The sequence below is a fragment of the Macrotis lagotis genome, chromosome X (assembly GCF_037893015.1).
Source record: "Macrotis lagotis isolate mMagLag1 chromosome X, bilby.v1.9.chrom.fasta, whole genome shotgun sequence".
Classification (NCBI taxonomy): Eukaryota; Metazoa; Chordata; class Mammalia; order Peramelemorphia; family Peramelidae; genus Macrotis; species Macrotis lagotis.
Window position 1 is genome coordinate 530,612,395 of NC_133666.1, and position 17,949 is coordinate 530,630,343.

Here is a 17,949-nt window from a genome sequence, read left to right on the forward strand (position 1 = left end):
ATGAGGTCAAGGCTCTTTTCCTGATCATGACTTTCAGGTAGCCCAATAATTTTTAAATTATCTTTTCTGAATCTGTTTTCCAGATAAGTTGTTTTTTCAATGAGATGTTTCACATTTTCTTCTAATTTTTCAATCTTTTGGTGTTGAAGTATTGTGTCTTGACTTCTCATAAAGTCAGCACCTTCCTTTAGCTCCATTCTACATCTGAAGGATTTGCTTTCCTCAGAGAGTTTTATTATCTCTTTTTCCATTTGGCCAATTCTGCTTTTTAAAGCATTCTTGTCCTCAATAACTTTTTGAACTGTTTTATCCATTTGACTTATGCTTGTTTTTAACATTATTTTCTTCAGCATTTTCTTTTTTTGGATCTCCTTGACTAAGTTGCTGACTTCTTTTTCATGTTTTTCCTGCATCTCTCTCCTTTCTTTTCCCAATTTTTCTTCTATTCCTGCTTACTTGATTTTCAAAATATTTTTTGAACTCTGTCATAGCCTGAGCCCAATTTCTGTTTTTCTTGGAGTCTTTAGATGCAGGAGCTTGTACTTCCTCAACTTCAGATTGAGTATTTTGATCCTTCTTGGGATCATAGACAATGTATTTCTCAATGTTGTTCCTCTTTTTTCTCTGTTACTCATTTCTCCAGCCTGTGCCTGGTTTTGGGGTGCTTCCTTAACTTTTGAGTATTATTAGGACACCCCCCCAACAAGGATCTCTGTGTGAAGCTCTGACTGCTGTCCTGGTCTGTGAATGACCACAGGTGCACCCCTCTACCACGGGGCTGAGGTGGGGGGTGCTTGCTGTTCTATGGGGGGCCTAGATTGTGATCAGGATCTGAATATGGTCGGAGCCCCAGAGTCCTTTTCCAGGTATGGAGGACAGACCTCAGAAGTCTCTCTATACTCCCCTACCTTTTGTGGGCTGAGCTTACCAGCTCCACCTGCTTCAGTTTCCTGGATGTGGGCTGAGGTGACCACTGAGTGCCCTGAGGGCTGGGTTTCATGTGCTCACTCTGGTAGAGGTCCCCTGCTGATCCTCCAATTTGTGCTTGGTGCTCTCCGGGGTGCAGATCAGGAAACTGCCACCGTTGGTGAGAGTCCCAGCTCCCAGCACCCTGGGGCTGCCTCCGGGAGGCTGAAGTTCCTTCACTCTGGCTGGCCACCCCTCTAACCCTGTGGAGCAGAGCCTTTCCACTATTTTCCAGATTACCTTGGTCTGGAGAATTGCCTCACTGGATCCCTCTATGGGTTCTGTCTCTTGAAAATTTAGTTAGTCATAATTTTATGATTTTTGAAATATTATGGTGAGAACACCTAGGAGAGTCTCTTCTCCTGTCACCATCTTGGCTCCGTCCCTCAATTCTAAAATCAAAACTAGCAATTCTAATACTATATTGAATAGTGATTATGGGCATCCTAGCTTTGCCCTTGATTTTATTGGAAATGCTCTGTGTTTATCCCCATTACATGTAATATTTGTTGATGGTTTTAGATAGATACCATTTGTTATTTTAAGGAAGACTCCATTTATTCCTAAACTTTCTAGTGTTTTTAATAGGAATGGATGTCATATTTTTCAAAGGCTTTTTCAACATCTATTGAGATAATCATATTATTTCTATTGGTTTTGCTATTGATATGTTCAATTATGTTGTATTTTTGTAATATTGAAACATCCTTGCCTACCTGCTAAAAATCCGACCTAATCATGGTATCCTAGTAATAACTTGCTGTAGTCTCATACATCGATATTCATTAGGGAGATTAGTCTATAATTTTCTTTGTCTTTTGGTTCTTCGTGGTATAGGTACCAGTACCATGTTGGTGTCATAAAAGGAATTTGGCATAACTCCTATTTTTAAAAATAGTTTATGTAGAATACGAATGTTTGGTAGAATTCACTTGTACATCCATCTGAACTTGGAGATTTTTTTCTTAGGGAGTTTATTGATGGTTTCTTCGATTTCTTTTTCAGAAATAGGGTTAAGTATTTTATTTTCTCTTCTGTTAATCTTGGTTGTTTGTAGTTTTGTAAATATTCACCCACTCAGGTTATCCAATTGATTAGCATAGTTTGGCAAAGTAGCTCTGCATTACCTCTAATTTTGTCCTCATTGGCGGTTAGTTCACCCTTTTTGTTTTTGATACTGGTAATATACTTTTTTTTTTTTTTAGATTTAGGAAAGCAAATAGGGTAATTACAGCTAGGTAATTATTAAATGTCTAAGGCTGGATTTGAACTCAGGTACTCTTGACTCCAGGGCTGGTGCTCTATCCACCACCTAGCCACCTCTGGTAATATACTTTTGAAAAATCAGATTAACCAAAAGTTTATTGATTTTATTGATTTTTTAAATAAAATCCTTTTATTTATTAGAGCAATGGTTTTCTTGCTTTCAATTTTATTAATCTCTCTCTCTCTTGATTTTCAGAATTTCTAATTTGGGATGTAATTGGGGATCTTTAATTTGTTCTTGTTCTAACTTTTTTAGGTGCATAGCCAATTCATTGATCTCCTCGTTATTTTATTCATATGGGCATTTAGAGATATAAAGTTACCTCTCAAAACTGCCTTGATTGCATCCCATAAATTTTGGTATGTCTCATGAGAATAATTTTCTTGGATATAATTATGATTCCTATTATTTGCCATTTGATCCACCCATTATTTAAAATTAAGTTATTTAGTTTCCAATCTTTCCATCATTTTTTATTACATGCAATTTTTAATGTATCATGATCTGAGGATACATGTATTATTTCTGCTTTTCTCTATTTGATTATAAGGTTTTTAATGCCCCAGTACATGGTCAATTTTGATATAGGTGCCATGTACTGCCAAGAAAAAAGGTATATTCTTTTCTAGTCCCATTAAGTTTTCTCCAGAGGTCTATCATATCTAAGTTTTCTAAGATTTCATTCATCTTCTTAATTTCCTTTTTTATTTTGTGGTGAGACTTACCTAGTTCTGAGAGAGGGAGGTTAAGGTTCCCCATTATTAAAGGTTTCTTATGTAATTCACTCAGTTTTTCCTCCAGAAATTTAGATGCTATGCCACTAGGTGCATACATGTTTAGTAATGATATAGCTTCATTACCTTTCTTTGCCTTTCAACAAGATGTAGTTTCTTTCCTTACCCCTTTTAATGAAATCTATTGTTCTTTTTACTTTATCTGAGATCAGGATCACTACCCCGATTTTTTTACTCCAGCTGAAGCATAATATATTTTGCTCCACCCTTTTATCTTTACCCTATTTTTCAGGCAAATAGATGGAAATGAAATGGAAGCAGTATCAGATTTTTATATTTTTGGCCTCAAAGATCTGACAGCAATTTAAGCCATGAGATTAAAAAAAGTTTGCTTCTTGGAAGAAAAACTGGCCAATCTGGAAAATATTCTAAAAAGAAGAGTATAACTTTACTGACAAAATTTATTTAGGGACAGCTAGGTGGTGCAGTGGGTAGAGCACAGGCCCTGGAGTCAGGAGTACCTGATTTGAAATCTGGCTTCAGACACTTAATAATTACCTAGCTGTGTGGCCTTGGGCAAGCCACTTAACCCCATTTGCAAAAAAAAAAAAAGTTTATAAAGTCAAAGCTATGGTTTTTACAATAGTAATGTATGGCTCTGACAGTTGAACTATATGGAAAGCTGAATACCATAGTCAATGCTTTTGAATTGCAGTACTGGAGATGACTTTTGAGGGTCCATGGAAAGTAAGATCAACTCTGTCAATAGGAGATTGGACAAGCTTTGAGAAATAGTGGAGGATAGAAGGGCTTGATACTATGGTCCATGGAATCAGGAAGAGTCAGATATGACTGAATGAATTAGCATCAAATATAATCTGCCTATGAGATGGAAATGGGAAATAAAGATATTTTGAGGATAAGGGGAATTGTCTTGCAGAGTTGTTGAACAGTGTTCAGGTTAAAGCTTGGTTATAACCAGTCTGAGGGGTTTACTTAGCAAAAGGGAAGAAGTTTAGAGGTTTCAAATCTATGAAATACAGAAGAGTGGTAGGAGTTGGCAAATACTGGGAAGACATTGGTGATGGGGGTTGAAGCTGTATTTGAGAAAAACACTGAATGTTGATCTTGGAGAGGGGCTGGATGTTGGATAGTTGTTATCCTTTGTTCTCAAAGAGGATCAAAGTGACATCACTGTGTTAAAGTCAAATTACACTATGTCCAATTGGCTGACCAGACCAGCATTAGCTCAGAACATTCTACAACAGGTTTGGCACATTTGAACATTTGAGGTATATGCTTTAAATGTGTGTATCTTGAAAATATGAATGTTACTTCACTATATAACATCCACCAAGACTCATGTTTTGAATGTTATGGCCTTGCCAACTGAGGGTGAGGGAGGTACCTTATTTTGGAGAAAACTGGTATTAAAAGATGGATCAGAGAGAGGCGGAGCCAAGATGGCAACAAGAGCCGATCACATCTTAGGCTCTCTCTCATAAATCTTTAAAACTAAGGACTCTAAATTTTCGAGAGACAGAACCCACAGAGGGACCCAGTGAGGCAGTTCTCCTACTCAAGGTAACCTATAAAAGAGTAGAAAGGCTCTGCTCCCCAGTGTTGGAGGGGCGGCCTGCCAGAGTAAAAGAACTTCAGCCTCCCAGAGGCAGCCCCAGGGCACTGGGAGCTGTGGCTCACAGCAGCAGGGGAGTTTCCTGAGCTATGCCTCGGGGAGCACCAGGCACAAACTGGGGGAACAACTGGGGGACCTGTACCAGAGCAAGCACGTGAAGTCCAGCCCTCAGGGCACACAGCAGGTAAACAGAAGCCCCCCGGGCATGAGCCCATTGAGCTGAGGGAGGGGAGTGAAGAGACTGCAGAGCTCTGTCCTCTGCCCCTGGAACAGGACTTTGGGGCTCTGAACACATTCAGATCCTGATTGCAGTCTAGGCCCCCTCCCAAAGAACAGCAGAGGCCCCTGCCACCTCAGCCCTGTAGCAGAGGGGGGGCACATATGGTCATTCACAGACCAGGAGGGAGGACAGAGCCTCACACACTGAGACCCTTGTGGGAGTGTCCCAAAAGCTCAGGAAGCACCCCCAAAACAGGCTTAGGCTGGGAAAATGAGCAATCAGAGAAAAAAGAGGAACACCATTGTGAAATACATTATCTATGATCCCAAGAAGGATCAAAATACTCAGTCTGAAGATGAGGAAACAAGCTCCTGCATCTAAAGACTCCAAGAAAAACAGAAATTGGGATCAGGCTATGACAGAGACCAAAAAAGACTTTGAAAATCAAATGAGGGAGTTAGAAGAAAAACTGGGAAAAGAAAGGAGAGAGATGCAGGAAAAACATGAAAATGAAGTCAGCAGCTTAGTCAAGGAAATCCAAGAAAAATGCTGAAGAAAATAGCATGCTAAAAACCAGCTTAGGTCAAATGGATAAAACAGTTCAAAAAAGTTATTGAGGAGAAGAATGCTTTAAAAAGCAAAACTGGCCAGATGGAAAGAGATAAGAAAACTTTCTGAGGCAAACAAATCCTTCAGACAAATAACAGAATTCAGGGAGATTGATGAATTTACCAGAAATCAGGAATCAATCCTTCAAAACAAAAAAAAAAAAATGAAAAATTAGAAGAAAATGTGAAACATCTCATTGAAAAAACAAGTGATATGGAAAACAGACTTAGGAAAGATAATTTAAAAATTATTGGAATACCTGAAAGTCATGATCAGGAAAAGAGCCTTGACATCATTTTCAAAGAATTACTACAGGAAAATTGCCCTGATATTCTAGAAGCAGAGGGCAAAATAGAAATGCAGAGAATACACCGATCCCCCCGAGAAAGAGATCCCAAAAAACCAACCCCTAGGAATATTATAGCCAAGTTCGAGAACTCCCAAGTCAAAGAGAAAATATTACAAGCAGCCAGAAGGACACAGTTCAAATATCATGGAGCTGCAGTCAGGATCACACAGGACTTAGCAGCAACTACATTGGAAGCTCGGAGGGCTTGGAATACAATATACCGGAAGGCAAAAGAGCTTAGAATGCAGCCAAGAATGAACTACCCAGCAAGGCTGAATGTCCTCTTCCAGGGAAAAAGATGGACTTTCAATGAACCAGGGGGATTTCAAATGTTCCTGTTGGAATGGCCAGAGCTGAACAGAAGGTTTGATCTTCAGATACAGGACTCAGGTGAAGCATAGAGAGTGGAGGAGAAGGGGAAAATATGAGGGACTTAATGATGATGAACTGCATGTATTCCTGCATAGAAAAATGACACTGATAATACTCATATGAACCTTCTCAGTTAATAGAGCAGGTAGAGGGAGCTTTTATAGTTGAAGCCGAAGATAAAATGTGGTGTAAAAATGGAGTCAATAGAAAAATGGGGAAATGTAATGGGAGAAAGGAAAAGGAGAGGAGGAATAGGCCAAGATATTTCATATAAGATTTTTCTTTATTACAATGAGCTATTGCAATGATGTGGAAGGGGGGAGGCAAGGGGGAATGAGGGAACCTTTGCTCTCATCAGAGGTGGCTAGGAGAGGAAACAGCATATATATGCAATGGGGTATAGGCATCTGGAATAAGAAGGACGGGGGAACAGGGGGAAGGGGTGGGGATGTGAATAAAGGAGGAGAGGATGGACCATGGGGGGAGAATGGTCAGATATAACACATTTTCTTTTTTACTTCTTGCAAGGGGCTGGGATTGGATGGCCTGTCTGGGACCATAGGGCCAGGTGGATGCTGGGCCTAAGGGGTTATATGGGGGCTCAGGGCCTCTTGGCCCCAGGGCCAGGGATCTGTCTGCTGTGCTGCTCAGCTACCCTACAGCAGAGTCAGAGAGAAAGGAGAGAGAAAATATAGTACATGGTAGTGGAGAAATACAAATGGAGGGAGTTGCACTCAGCAATGGCAACATTGGAAAAATATGGAAGTAACTTTTGCGATGGACTTACCATAAAGGATGTGATCCACCCATGACAGAGTTGTTGGTGTTGGAACAAAGACTGAAGCACATTTTTTATTATTATTATTATTTTTTGGGGGGTGTAGGGCAAATGGGGGTGGGTGGCCTGCCTGGGGCTGCATAGCAGGGTGATAGTTGGGTGTCTGAGGCTGGATTTGGACCCGGGTGCTCCTGGCTCAAGGGCCAATGCTCTGTCCACCACCCAGCCACCCCTACTATTATTACTATTTTATGTCTTTTTTTTCCCTTTTTTTGCAGGGCAGTGGGGTTGGGGTGGCTTGCATGTCACACGGCTGGATGATTATTGGGTGTATGGGGCCGGATGTGGGCTCAGGTGCTCCTGGCTCCAGGGCTGGTGCTCCATCCATTGCGTCACCTGGCCATACCTACAATTATTACTATTATTTTTTTATTTTAATTTTTTTTAAAATTTTATCGCTCAAGCAAGTCTATATTTTTTTTTGGGGGGGAGGCAGTATTGTATTTACTCTTAAACAAGAATATTTTATTAATGTATAAAAAAACATTATTTGTAAAAAAAAATGTGCATACCCTTTGATCCAGCATACCACATCTTGGTCTATACCCTGAAGAGATGATGAAAAAGGGCAAAAACATCACTTGTACAAAAATATCCATAGCAGCCCTGTTTGTGTTGGCAAAGAATTGGAAATCAAGTAAATGTCCTTCAATTGGGGAATGGCTTAGCAAACCGTGGTGTATGTATGTCATGGAACACTATTGTTCTATTAGGAAACCAGGAAGGATGGAATTCAGGGAAGCCTGGAGGGATTTGCATGAACTGATGCTGAGTGAGATGAGCAGAACCAGAAAAACACTGTACACCCTAACAGCAACATGGGGGTGATGTTCAACTTTGTTGGACTCGTTCATTCCATCAGTGCAACAACCAGGGACAATTTGGGGGGATCTGCGATGGTGAATATCATCTGTATCCAGAGAAAGAACTGTGGGGTTTGAACAAAGACCAAGGACTATTACCTTAAACTTACAGAAAAAAAAAAACCACCCTGATAGCTTATTGTCTGATCTTGCTATCTTTTATACTTTGTGTTTCTTCCTTAATGATATAATTTTTCACTCATCACACTCAATTTGGATCAATGTTTACCATGGAAACAATGTAAACACTGACAAACTGCCTTCTGTGGGGATGGGGGGTTGGGGGAGGGAAGTAAGATTAGGGGAAAAATTGTAAAACTCAAAATAAATAAAATCTTTAATAAAAAATATATTAAAAAATGGATTGGAGCTAATAGAGGTCTTAGAGATGACCTATTCAACCTCTTTATTTTAAAGTTGATGAAAACTGAAGAAGTTACTTGTTCAAGGTCATATAATGATTAGTCATCTACCAAATGTATACGGAGAAATCTTTTTCCTCAGAATGACTTGTTCTAAAAGCTGTAACTGTTCAGTCTTTCTCAGGGGAACAGGGAGAGGGCTGCCACCAATTGAGAAAGGAGGGGCAGCTAGGTGGAGTGGTGGATAGAATGCTGGCCCTAGAGTCAGGAGGACCTGAGTTCAAATCTGGCCTCAGACATTTAATAATTACCTAACTGAAATGTCCTATATTTTAATTGAACTGCATATTGATTATTTGTTTGCTTTATGCAGTCCATTTGATTACTTACTACCTGTGTGATCCTGGGCAAAGTCACTTAACCCTTTTTGCTTCACTTTGCTTATCTTTAAAATGAACTGGAGGGAGAAATGGCAAACCAGTACCTTTGAGAAGAAAAGTCCAAATGGGGTCATAATCGAACAGCAAGAAGTTATAGAAAGAACACTACTTTTGGAATTAACCTCATTGCCTTGCAAAACCAAAACCAACCCTCCCCCCAAAACCCACAAAAAAAATAAAGGAGAAATTAGCTCTAAGGGTGGATCTCCCAACTACTTCTCTCTTTCCTCTCATCTCAGTCTTCTAAAATAATGTGACAGTGGAGTAAAAAGAGAGCAATAGCTTTGAAGTTCTAAGTCTCACTGTACAAAGTTGCACTATTCTTGGCAATGTAAAGCAAAATAAAAACTGAACAGTCTGTTTTCACTGTCATCAGTAATCACTGTCAAATACAATCCACTCCCAAGGGATCTTATCCCTTCTTTTTGAAAATCTTTTCCTTAATATTGCTATTCTAACCTTTCTCCAACCCCAACCTTTTGGTTTAGGAAAGCTTTGTTCTCAGCATTACTCACTAGTTTCAAATCATTCTGAGATTTAGTCCAACATTCCATAAATATGATCGACTACTACTTGGCCTTGCTTGCTATACCTATAGCATATCTTTGCATTCACATTGATTTCTTTTGCTAATTCTAAGGAGTGTTTTTATTTTGATGATTTCAGCATCCTTTACAGATTCAAGATGAACTTGGAAAGCTCTTCCAAGATTTTGACTGTTCTAGAGGAAAACTATGATCATCTCCTTCTAGGTCTCACATCATTTTCTTCCTGGAAACCAGTTCCTTCTTATTGGCCAATATCAAATTGTGAATAGAAATTCTTCTTATTGATTCTTCTACCTTTTGAAGGATGACATCATTCTGAAGTCAGGAAAATATTAGCTCTGCTTCCATCAGAGAGGGTTTCAGCACAAATCCATCCAGATGAAGCTCCATAACATTGTTCTATCATGCCATGCTAGGTTGGTGATCTGATTCAAAGGTATACTCTTCCAAGTTCCTAACACTCATCCAATCAAATTTCAGTAAGGTCAGATGGGCTTCTTGTCATTGGACTTGCTAGTTCAGCTAAGTAAATAATACATTTAAAACTGTTGTCTCCAGAATGGTTTTTCTTTTGAAAATTAGGATCAGAATCAACTTATCTCGGACACTATCCTGAGTACCATGTCCATTTTCCAGGATACTTTTTTTTTGCAAGGCAATGGGGTTAAGTGACTTGCCCAAGGCCACACAGCTAGGCAATTATTAAGTGTCTAAGGCTGGATTTGAACTCAGGTACTCCTGACTCCAGGGCCAGTGCTTTATCCACTGTGCCATCTAGCCACCCCTCCCATGTCTATTTTCAAAGATGGTATCAATTACAAGGGGCAGAAAAGTGGAATCTAAATATGATTGCTTTGCTATGAGCACTAACAAAGCAGACAAACCAAGTGTTGGACTGCATGCTTCATTTTTGCTTTGTTTTCCTAATTTTATCGACAAAAGTTATTGTGCAAGTCTCTGGAAATTTTTCTCCACTGCCATTTGTAGAGATGACACTGCTTATAGTTTTCCAGCATCCTTCCCTGATGTCTTACAAATAAAGCAAATACTCAAAAACAGATATGCTTTTGTATTTGTTTCTTTTTGGCATCATGTTTCATGACTGAGGTGGTTTCTAGGATGTTGACTTTTTTTTTGTTGTACTAATTTCTCTATGAAATGACAATGAAAAAACATCTTCATTTTTCCCCTCTCTTCTCTCCCTTTTGTTGTTTAACCAAGTCAGCTGAAGTGCTACAATTGAAATGTCCTACATTTTAATTGGATTGCATATTTCTTATATGTTTGCTTTTTCCAGTCCAGGATTTGATTACTTGTAGATGATTCTGATATATATATTTATTTGTAATCAGTCATTTTGCCTTTGTAAACAATTTTACTTGAGTTTGCTATGCAAAAGAACTTGAGATTCTTCTTGATAGAAGTAATTATTAAATATAGGGATGAGAAACTGCAAAACTTTGACTTGTTTTGTTTACAAGACAGTTTTTATCAAAATCTCCTGTCCCCATGCTTGCAACACTCCTTCCATACTTTACCTCTGGGAAAGTGCAGTTTCCTTAAAGATCCATTTCATGTAATCTTCTTTAGGAGCCTTTTCTAAGTTTGCAGTTACTATTGCTTTCTTCACAAGTGAGAGGTTGCCCTATTTTGTGTCTCTTGTACACAAATACTTAATATTTTCACTACTTCATCCTGTTCAATAGGTACTGCTAATGTTACAGCAAGGAGGTGCAGAGGACAGAGGACCAGGCAGTCAGGAAGATTTGAGTTCAAATTTACTCTCTACTTACTATGTGATCCTGGGCAAAGTCACTGAACCCTTTTTGTCTCAGTTTGCTTATCTTTAAATGGGGTCACTAAGGGTCAGATGTGATTGAAAACTGATTAAACTGCAAGAAGTTACAGGAAGAACACTACTTTTGGAATTATGAGAATGTTGGTTCATACTCTAGATAAAACTTTACAGTTTTATGACCTTGTGTAAGTTATTGAATCTCAATTTCTTCATGTGTAAAATGAGAGCAATGGACTCAAGGAATCCTAATGTGTTTTCTAGCTGTGATACCTTTTGTGATGATATGCTTATCCTCATCTTGGGTACATCTAGGTGAGACAACCATCGTAAAATAATGTGGATGCATGATAAAACCTTACCTTTCCAAGGACTTGAGTCATTTTCTATTACTTGGCTGAAACTTTTTCCTATGGTTCCATTTCCAGGAAGACTATCAATACAGATAAGGTTGAATTCTCATAGTGATATTGATTGTTAGCACATTAAATAGGCTAACAGGTGAATTAATGCTTATTGGCAATCAGCATCTCTTGATATAAAGAATGTTCTCTTAAAAGGTTTTTGAGCATTTTTAAAAAGTCTGTTTCCCCTGTGACCAACAGTATGAACTTTGCCCTAGCTTTGTTCAGGTAAATTGAGAGAGAGATTACAGTTTTTCTGAATGCTAAGTCAAGCTTACTTCCTTTGGAGGAATACAATAGTGACATCTGTTAATGCTAGTAGTCAAAAGGAAAAAAAAATTCAGTAAAGACTATGAACAAGATTTGGGCTTTATAATAGTAGCACTGATTTAAAGATTGGATGCTGGAGCAATTATTAACAACTGGGCTAGATAGGCTTTGATTTCAAGTTAAGATTCTGCTGTCTTGATAGAACTTCAGTTTTCCTCCCTTTTTTCCCCTTGAGGTTTTTTTTTTTTTTTTTGGTCTTCTTCATTAGGCGTGAAGGGAAAGATAAGAATGGCAGCTTTGAATTTTTCATTTGTATTGGTATCTAATCACCTCTCTACATAATTATTTCTTGTATATCTTTTTAAAAAAGATATCTTCCCATCTCCTCACCTCCTTTTCTCTCCATTTCTAGGAATATTAGAAAACAAACTAATCATTTAATGTCATTTTTTTTAAAACCTTAGAGATCATTTAGTTCAAACACTTTGTTTTATAAATGAAGAAACTGAAGGATTGTTCGCAGTTTCTTACTCAAGATCAGATAGTAGCAAATTTAGGATTATATATATATATAATTAGGATTATATATATTATTTATATATATATATGCACGCTATATAGCACACTATTTGTCACATATAAAAGACTGCTTCTAAAGAGCTGAGGTAATTTGAACTCTGGGACAAATAGCCTTAGAGAGATAGTAATTGGAAGAATGTCACTATAGTCTGAGGTACTGTTAAATTTTTTGAAGAAGGCCAAAGACAATCACAGGGTGATATCTTGACTTGAGGGTGAACTGGATATAAGGCAGAGTTGCAGAGTCTTCAGTCTCATTCTCTTCTAGTCATTTAGGTTCAGTGGAAAGACAATTGATGATTGTCCATCATAGAGTGGATGACCTTGGTATCATCCAGGTTAGATTTAAACTCTGAAAGCTCCATCGTACCTGCTTCAGTTGCTTTCATGGAGTCTTTACATCCCTTAACTCACTAGCAGGTTTGATAGATTATCCTCATCCTGGTTTAGGCTCTTTGCCAAGACAGTTTTTCCTGGGATATGGTTGCTGCACATGCTACAGCTTCTTGGAAACACAAGTGAGAGTTTTAAAAATGGACAAAGGTAGATCACCAGGATGGACTGAGGTAGGGGATATGAAAGAGCAGTAGATGAAGAGCAAGACAGGAAGCCCCTTGGAGATAGAAAAGGCAGTTAAATGAAGGGGGGGGGGAGATCTCCTTATCTAAAAGGGTTACAAATAGGGATAAAACGCATAGCACATTCTTTAGGAGGCCTTTCCTGGGTTTGCAGCCACGATTGCTTTCTTCACAAGTGAGAGGTTGAGGGGAGGGACAAATGATACATACAAAACAGACACTGCAGATGCATGGGAAATGTTTCCAGTAAAGTTTATGATGTTTTCTGTTAAGTCCCATAGCTTCTAACTAGGAGGCTTAATCAAGGTATGTAGGAAGATAATAGTATATCTGCATAGGATTTGTGTTTGGTTTTTTTAAACCCTATTCCTTTAATATTTTGAAGTTAGCATTTTAGTGTTGCTATCCTTTAAGAAATTATTTCTAGCTATTTCTTCATACCTTTTTGGATCAAAATTCTCCTTTTTTTTTGTTAAATATATTAATCAAATAACAGAACTAAATGGAAGGGAGAGATCAGAATGAAGATTGCTATAAATGTTTTCTAGACCATATATTTTAGAGACCATTATTGCAATTTAAGAAAAATCTTAACACCACTCAAAAGGAACTCAAGGGCATTTTCCTTGACCCCACAGGAGGAGAACCATTCTCATTCATAAAATCAGGTTTCAAGAAAAATTGTAATAGATTATAGAAGTTCTTTTACTAGCTTTTTTTCATTTCTTAGATTACTCATAGAAACCATACTTAAAAAATTCAAACTCAATGATACTCTTGGCTCCTTTCTAAAAACAACTCCCTAAAAAACTCATCAGAGAACTCATTAAAGATTAAAAGCTCAAAAAATGGGACTATAGCAGAGAAATTTAGAATGTGTTAAGAAATATTAGTTTTATTTTAACCAGTTTTCACAGCTGAATATTTATTCTATAAAAACTTTACAGATTGTACAGTTTATATATAGTTCAACTACTGAACAAAAAAAGTAGGTCCCACAGATGCAAAAATACTGTACCAATCCAAGGTAAAGGCAGATTTACACACTGTACAGCTCTCCACAAGGAAGGGGAGGTGGTCAGTTCCAAGTACAAACTTCAAAACTGTACAAAAATAAGGTTTGATTTTATTTCATTCTTCATACATTCAATACGTTGCAAGCACAGATGCCCAACTAATAATAGGCATCTGTAGTCAGGAATCAGTAATCACTCCTGAAAAGGAATGCAAAATATGTCTATTTACACAGGGCACTCTTGTACACTATACTGTATACAGTATATAGTGTATACATAAAAAGCATTACATGTCTAATATAAGGTAGTTTTTTGAAAGGAGTTTCTGTATTTAATAGTGTGCCAAAAGAATTTTAACTTATTAAATAAAATATATTCTAAGTGAACCTAGAAATTACACTTTATGAACATAAAATGTTTTTTTGTTGATTTTTTTTTTGGTGTAATACATCAATGAAAACTGCAAATAGAAAAACAAAACTGTATATAAAGTAGTATTCTCACCCAGCAACAAGAAGCACTTATGTAGTTATTCTTCAAAAAAGTCAGGAAAACTAATTACTTTGAAAAACCCACTAAGACTAACTTATAACTTAGATATTCATACATAAGATATTCAGTGATTCACTAATACTGCAAAACAAGCTTTCTTCTAGAGACAGTGGTTTCTTCATGCTAACTGGGTAAGAATTGGACATGTTTTCAAAAAAAGGGTTACTGAGTATAAATCCTGAGCACACATTCAGTTTTGGAGATATGTTCATCACTTGGACTTTCCATTAGAGGGGTATAAACTAAAGCCTAAAGACTTATTTTGATTTACAAATTCCATCCTCTGAGGTATTTGAACCTTCATGGAGACAAACTCAGTCAACATCTTTGATCTTACTAACTCAGTGAGTGGATAAGTGAGGGGGCGGGGGGCTGGCTCATACCCGTTTTTGACTCTGTATTCTAGGAGAAAAAAATGAGGAAAACAAACATTATTCTAGACTTTCCTGCCACCCAGAAAACAACAAACACCATTCAATCCTTTTCTTCTTTATACAGTACTAGCCAAAGATAACAAAAATTAGAGATTCAAAGAACTGTCTGGTGCTCAACATTATAACTTTTCGGTTTGTATGTGTACATTTATTTTGTATAAAATAATCATATTGGGATAAAGGCGCTTTGTTTGCCCTTTTTTCTTTTAAAGGATACAGTACTTTAAAATACTCCTTGACAGTAAAAGCTTGAATTTTTCAGTCTTATTTTCAAGCTTTATTAGCTATGAGTAAACTTGGTTCTGGATTTTAAATGAATTATGGCATCACTGAGCCAATGATGTCCCACTAAACTCAATTCCAGTGTCATTTCTGCCGATCAAAATTCATCAATTTTCTTCTGCAAGTATTTCAACATCGAGTCCATTCCTTGGGCAGAGCCCCAGATTTTCTTCAAAACATCACATTCCTTTTCATTTGCTTGTTCTAGATCCACCTTCATGATACTGCGCACTAGAGCTTTGGATTCTTCAAGTACCTAGGTCAAAGAATAACATTCAATTAACTAATGGGAAACAACAAGCACTACTGCTTCATTTCCTGAACTGACTTGGGAAAAAATGACCTAAGGAAGGAGGATCATCAGTTCAGAAAAGTACCTAGGAAAATTCTTCATAATGTATGCAGACAAATAGCACAACAAAATAGAATAATATTTCATATTTTTATGTTATAAACATGGGAAATAACAGTCTCAAGATGGCTATCAAACTATCAAAACACAATTGTAGGTTCCCAGTATGTTTCTGTCTACATTACCAGTCTATTATGACAGAAGAACACAGATCTCAACTATAATGTTATGATTCTTCTAGACTGAAATGAAACCCTTTAAATCTTAATGGTGTGACTTGTATGTTGCTCACTGAATAAATGCATCTTGAAAGAAAGGTTTTATTATCTGTGGACCACACATTCTACTAAAGAGTCCAAGTAATGAAAAATCTAAATACAATTCTGGTGATTTAGAATATCTCTTAAATCAAAACATTTTCATAAAGTCTTTGGAAATAGAATGGATTCTCATGTGTCTTAGGAAGGGGTATTGATAATTTATGTCTTTTTATTTTTTTACAAGGCAGTGGGGTTAAGACCAAGGCCACACAGCTAGGTAATTATTAAGTGTCTGAGGCTGGATTTGAACTCAAGTACTCCTGACTCCAGGGCCTGTGCTCTATCCACTGTACCACCTAGCTGCCTCAATTTATGTCTTTTTCAAAGATTCTATGATACAAACATACTGAGATTTAGGGAACATAATTTTATTTTGTTCTTTGGTTGTATAATTTAGTATAATAAGCAGGTCAACTCTGAGACACAGGAAATATTAAAATATGAATGCATGTACAACATTCTTATCCTTGGTTTGGGGTAGTCTCATTTGAACAAATGATTTTAAAATAACAGATGTGACAACAATTTATACAAAGGTGGCACTCTGGAACACTTCAAAGGTTGAGCCAAATTCCTAACAAAAAAGATTAGATTATTATTTTTTGTTTGTTTTTTAGGTTTTTGCAAGGCAAAAGGGGTTAAGTGGCTTGCCCAAGGCCACACAGCTAGGTAATTATTAAAAGTGCCTGAGACCGGATTTGAACCCAGGTACTCCTGACTCCAAGGCCAGTGCTTTATCCACTACGCCACCTAGCCGCCCCAAAGATTAGATATTTTGATAGGTTCCATAGCTTATTCATTTTATACCTTGATTTTTTTATCTGAGAAATCAATCTTTTTTTATCCTCTAATCAGAAATAAATCTTTGACAATTCATGAGAAAACATTTTTGCCCTCTGCTAATTTATATTTTTACATTAAATTTGAATTTTCTTCTCGAATGATAGAGGGAAATTTTAAAATATCTTGAAATAAGGATAGAAATACAGTTACAAACAAAATACTAGAAAGTGTCAGTCAGTTCCTGGTTATTCCTTCTGTTCTAATGTTTTAATTGTTGAATGCAAATGTAGTTTTGTGAACTTTAAGGCATCAATACCAATATCGGTATTACTTTTATGGACCCAGATTACAACCCTTCTGAGAATTACCAAATGATCTTTGAGAACATTCTGCAGTCAATCTAGCCACAAGCTTCTCTGAACTTTGCCAGGCTGGGGCTTGGATAACAGATGAGTAGTCAATGGCCCTGCTCTCTGTTAACACAACCTCGGACAACCAGAGTCACATTGATAGGCATCCATCAGGGTAGAACTGTGGTGGGAAAATGCTACATGTACAGGAGTACAAAGCATGGTGGACTCACTGAAGGTACAGAGCAGCCAGAGTGTTGAGGAAGTGCTGAATTTCTGACCCAGGACAAGTCAGTCCTAAGATTAAAATGTTATATGGAAGAAAACAAACTTACAACTGAATTACATGTGACAAGTTCCTTAATTCGAACCATTACTTCCTGTGTGAAGGTCCCCGGCCAAAACACTTGGGAGACCAGTCCTTTGGCACAAGCCTCCTGCGCAGTCAACTTCCTTCCACTGAACAACATTTCATTTGCCTAAAGGAAAGAAAAGTCATTTCTGATATGAAATGAAATGGAGGACTGGGTGGGAATGATTCAAACTAAGACACAACCCCTCAGAAAATCCAGAACAAAGATGAATTTTTAAAAATGCCTGTTCTTTTATGTAGATTCTTGGGGAGACATTTTCTAGCATCTGATTCAACACTACCAGTTTTACTTTACCAAGTACAAAATCAAATAATTTAAAAGATAGATGAAAAACATTAAATCACTAGAGATAAAAGTCATAAAAAGTTCCTTTTGTTTGGAAAGAACACTTTTTATGAGGCAATGTTTCAAAAGTTGATTTGCTATATATTTGAAAATGGCATATTTCATTAAGATAGCATATTTAATGAAAAATACGACTAAACTGTCTGAACTAAAAGAACCTGCTACTCTTTCCTCTAATTACACAGTTCAGAGGGTCTCCTCCTTTGATGTAAAATATGTAGTAGTGGTAGTGATGTTCCCAATAACTGAGCACACAACCTCCAAAACCTAGTAATATAAAATGCAAAAAATATCAGAATCTTGAGTTTAAT

The 17,949-nt window shown here is 37.3% G+C and overlaps 1 protein-coding gene across 12 annotated transcripts in view; it reads right to left on the reverse strand.

The window, feature by feature from the left end:
* Nucleotides 1–12,271: 12,271 nt before the first annotated feature.
* Nucleotides 12,272–17,949, reverse strand: part of CDYL (chromodomain Y like) — a 165,409-nt gene continuing 159,731 nt past the window's right edge. For 4 of the 12 annotated variants that reach the window (XM_074208497.1, XM_074208494.1, XM_074208496.1 and 1 more), the window contains 2 exons: nucleotides 17,255–17,398; nucleotides 12,272–15,370 (listed from right to left, as the gene is read on the reverse strand). In XM_074208497.1, the coding sequence (XP_074064598.1) occupies nucleotides 15,212–15,370; nucleotides 17,255–17,398 (303 nt within the window). In that variant the 3' untranslated portion in view covers nucleotides 12,272–15,211. The remainder of the gene's footprint in view (nucleotides 15,371–17,254; nucleotides 17,399–17,949) is intronic. The other 8 variants (XM_074208490.1, XM_074208488.1, XM_074208491.1 and 5 more) reach the window with 3 other exon arrangements.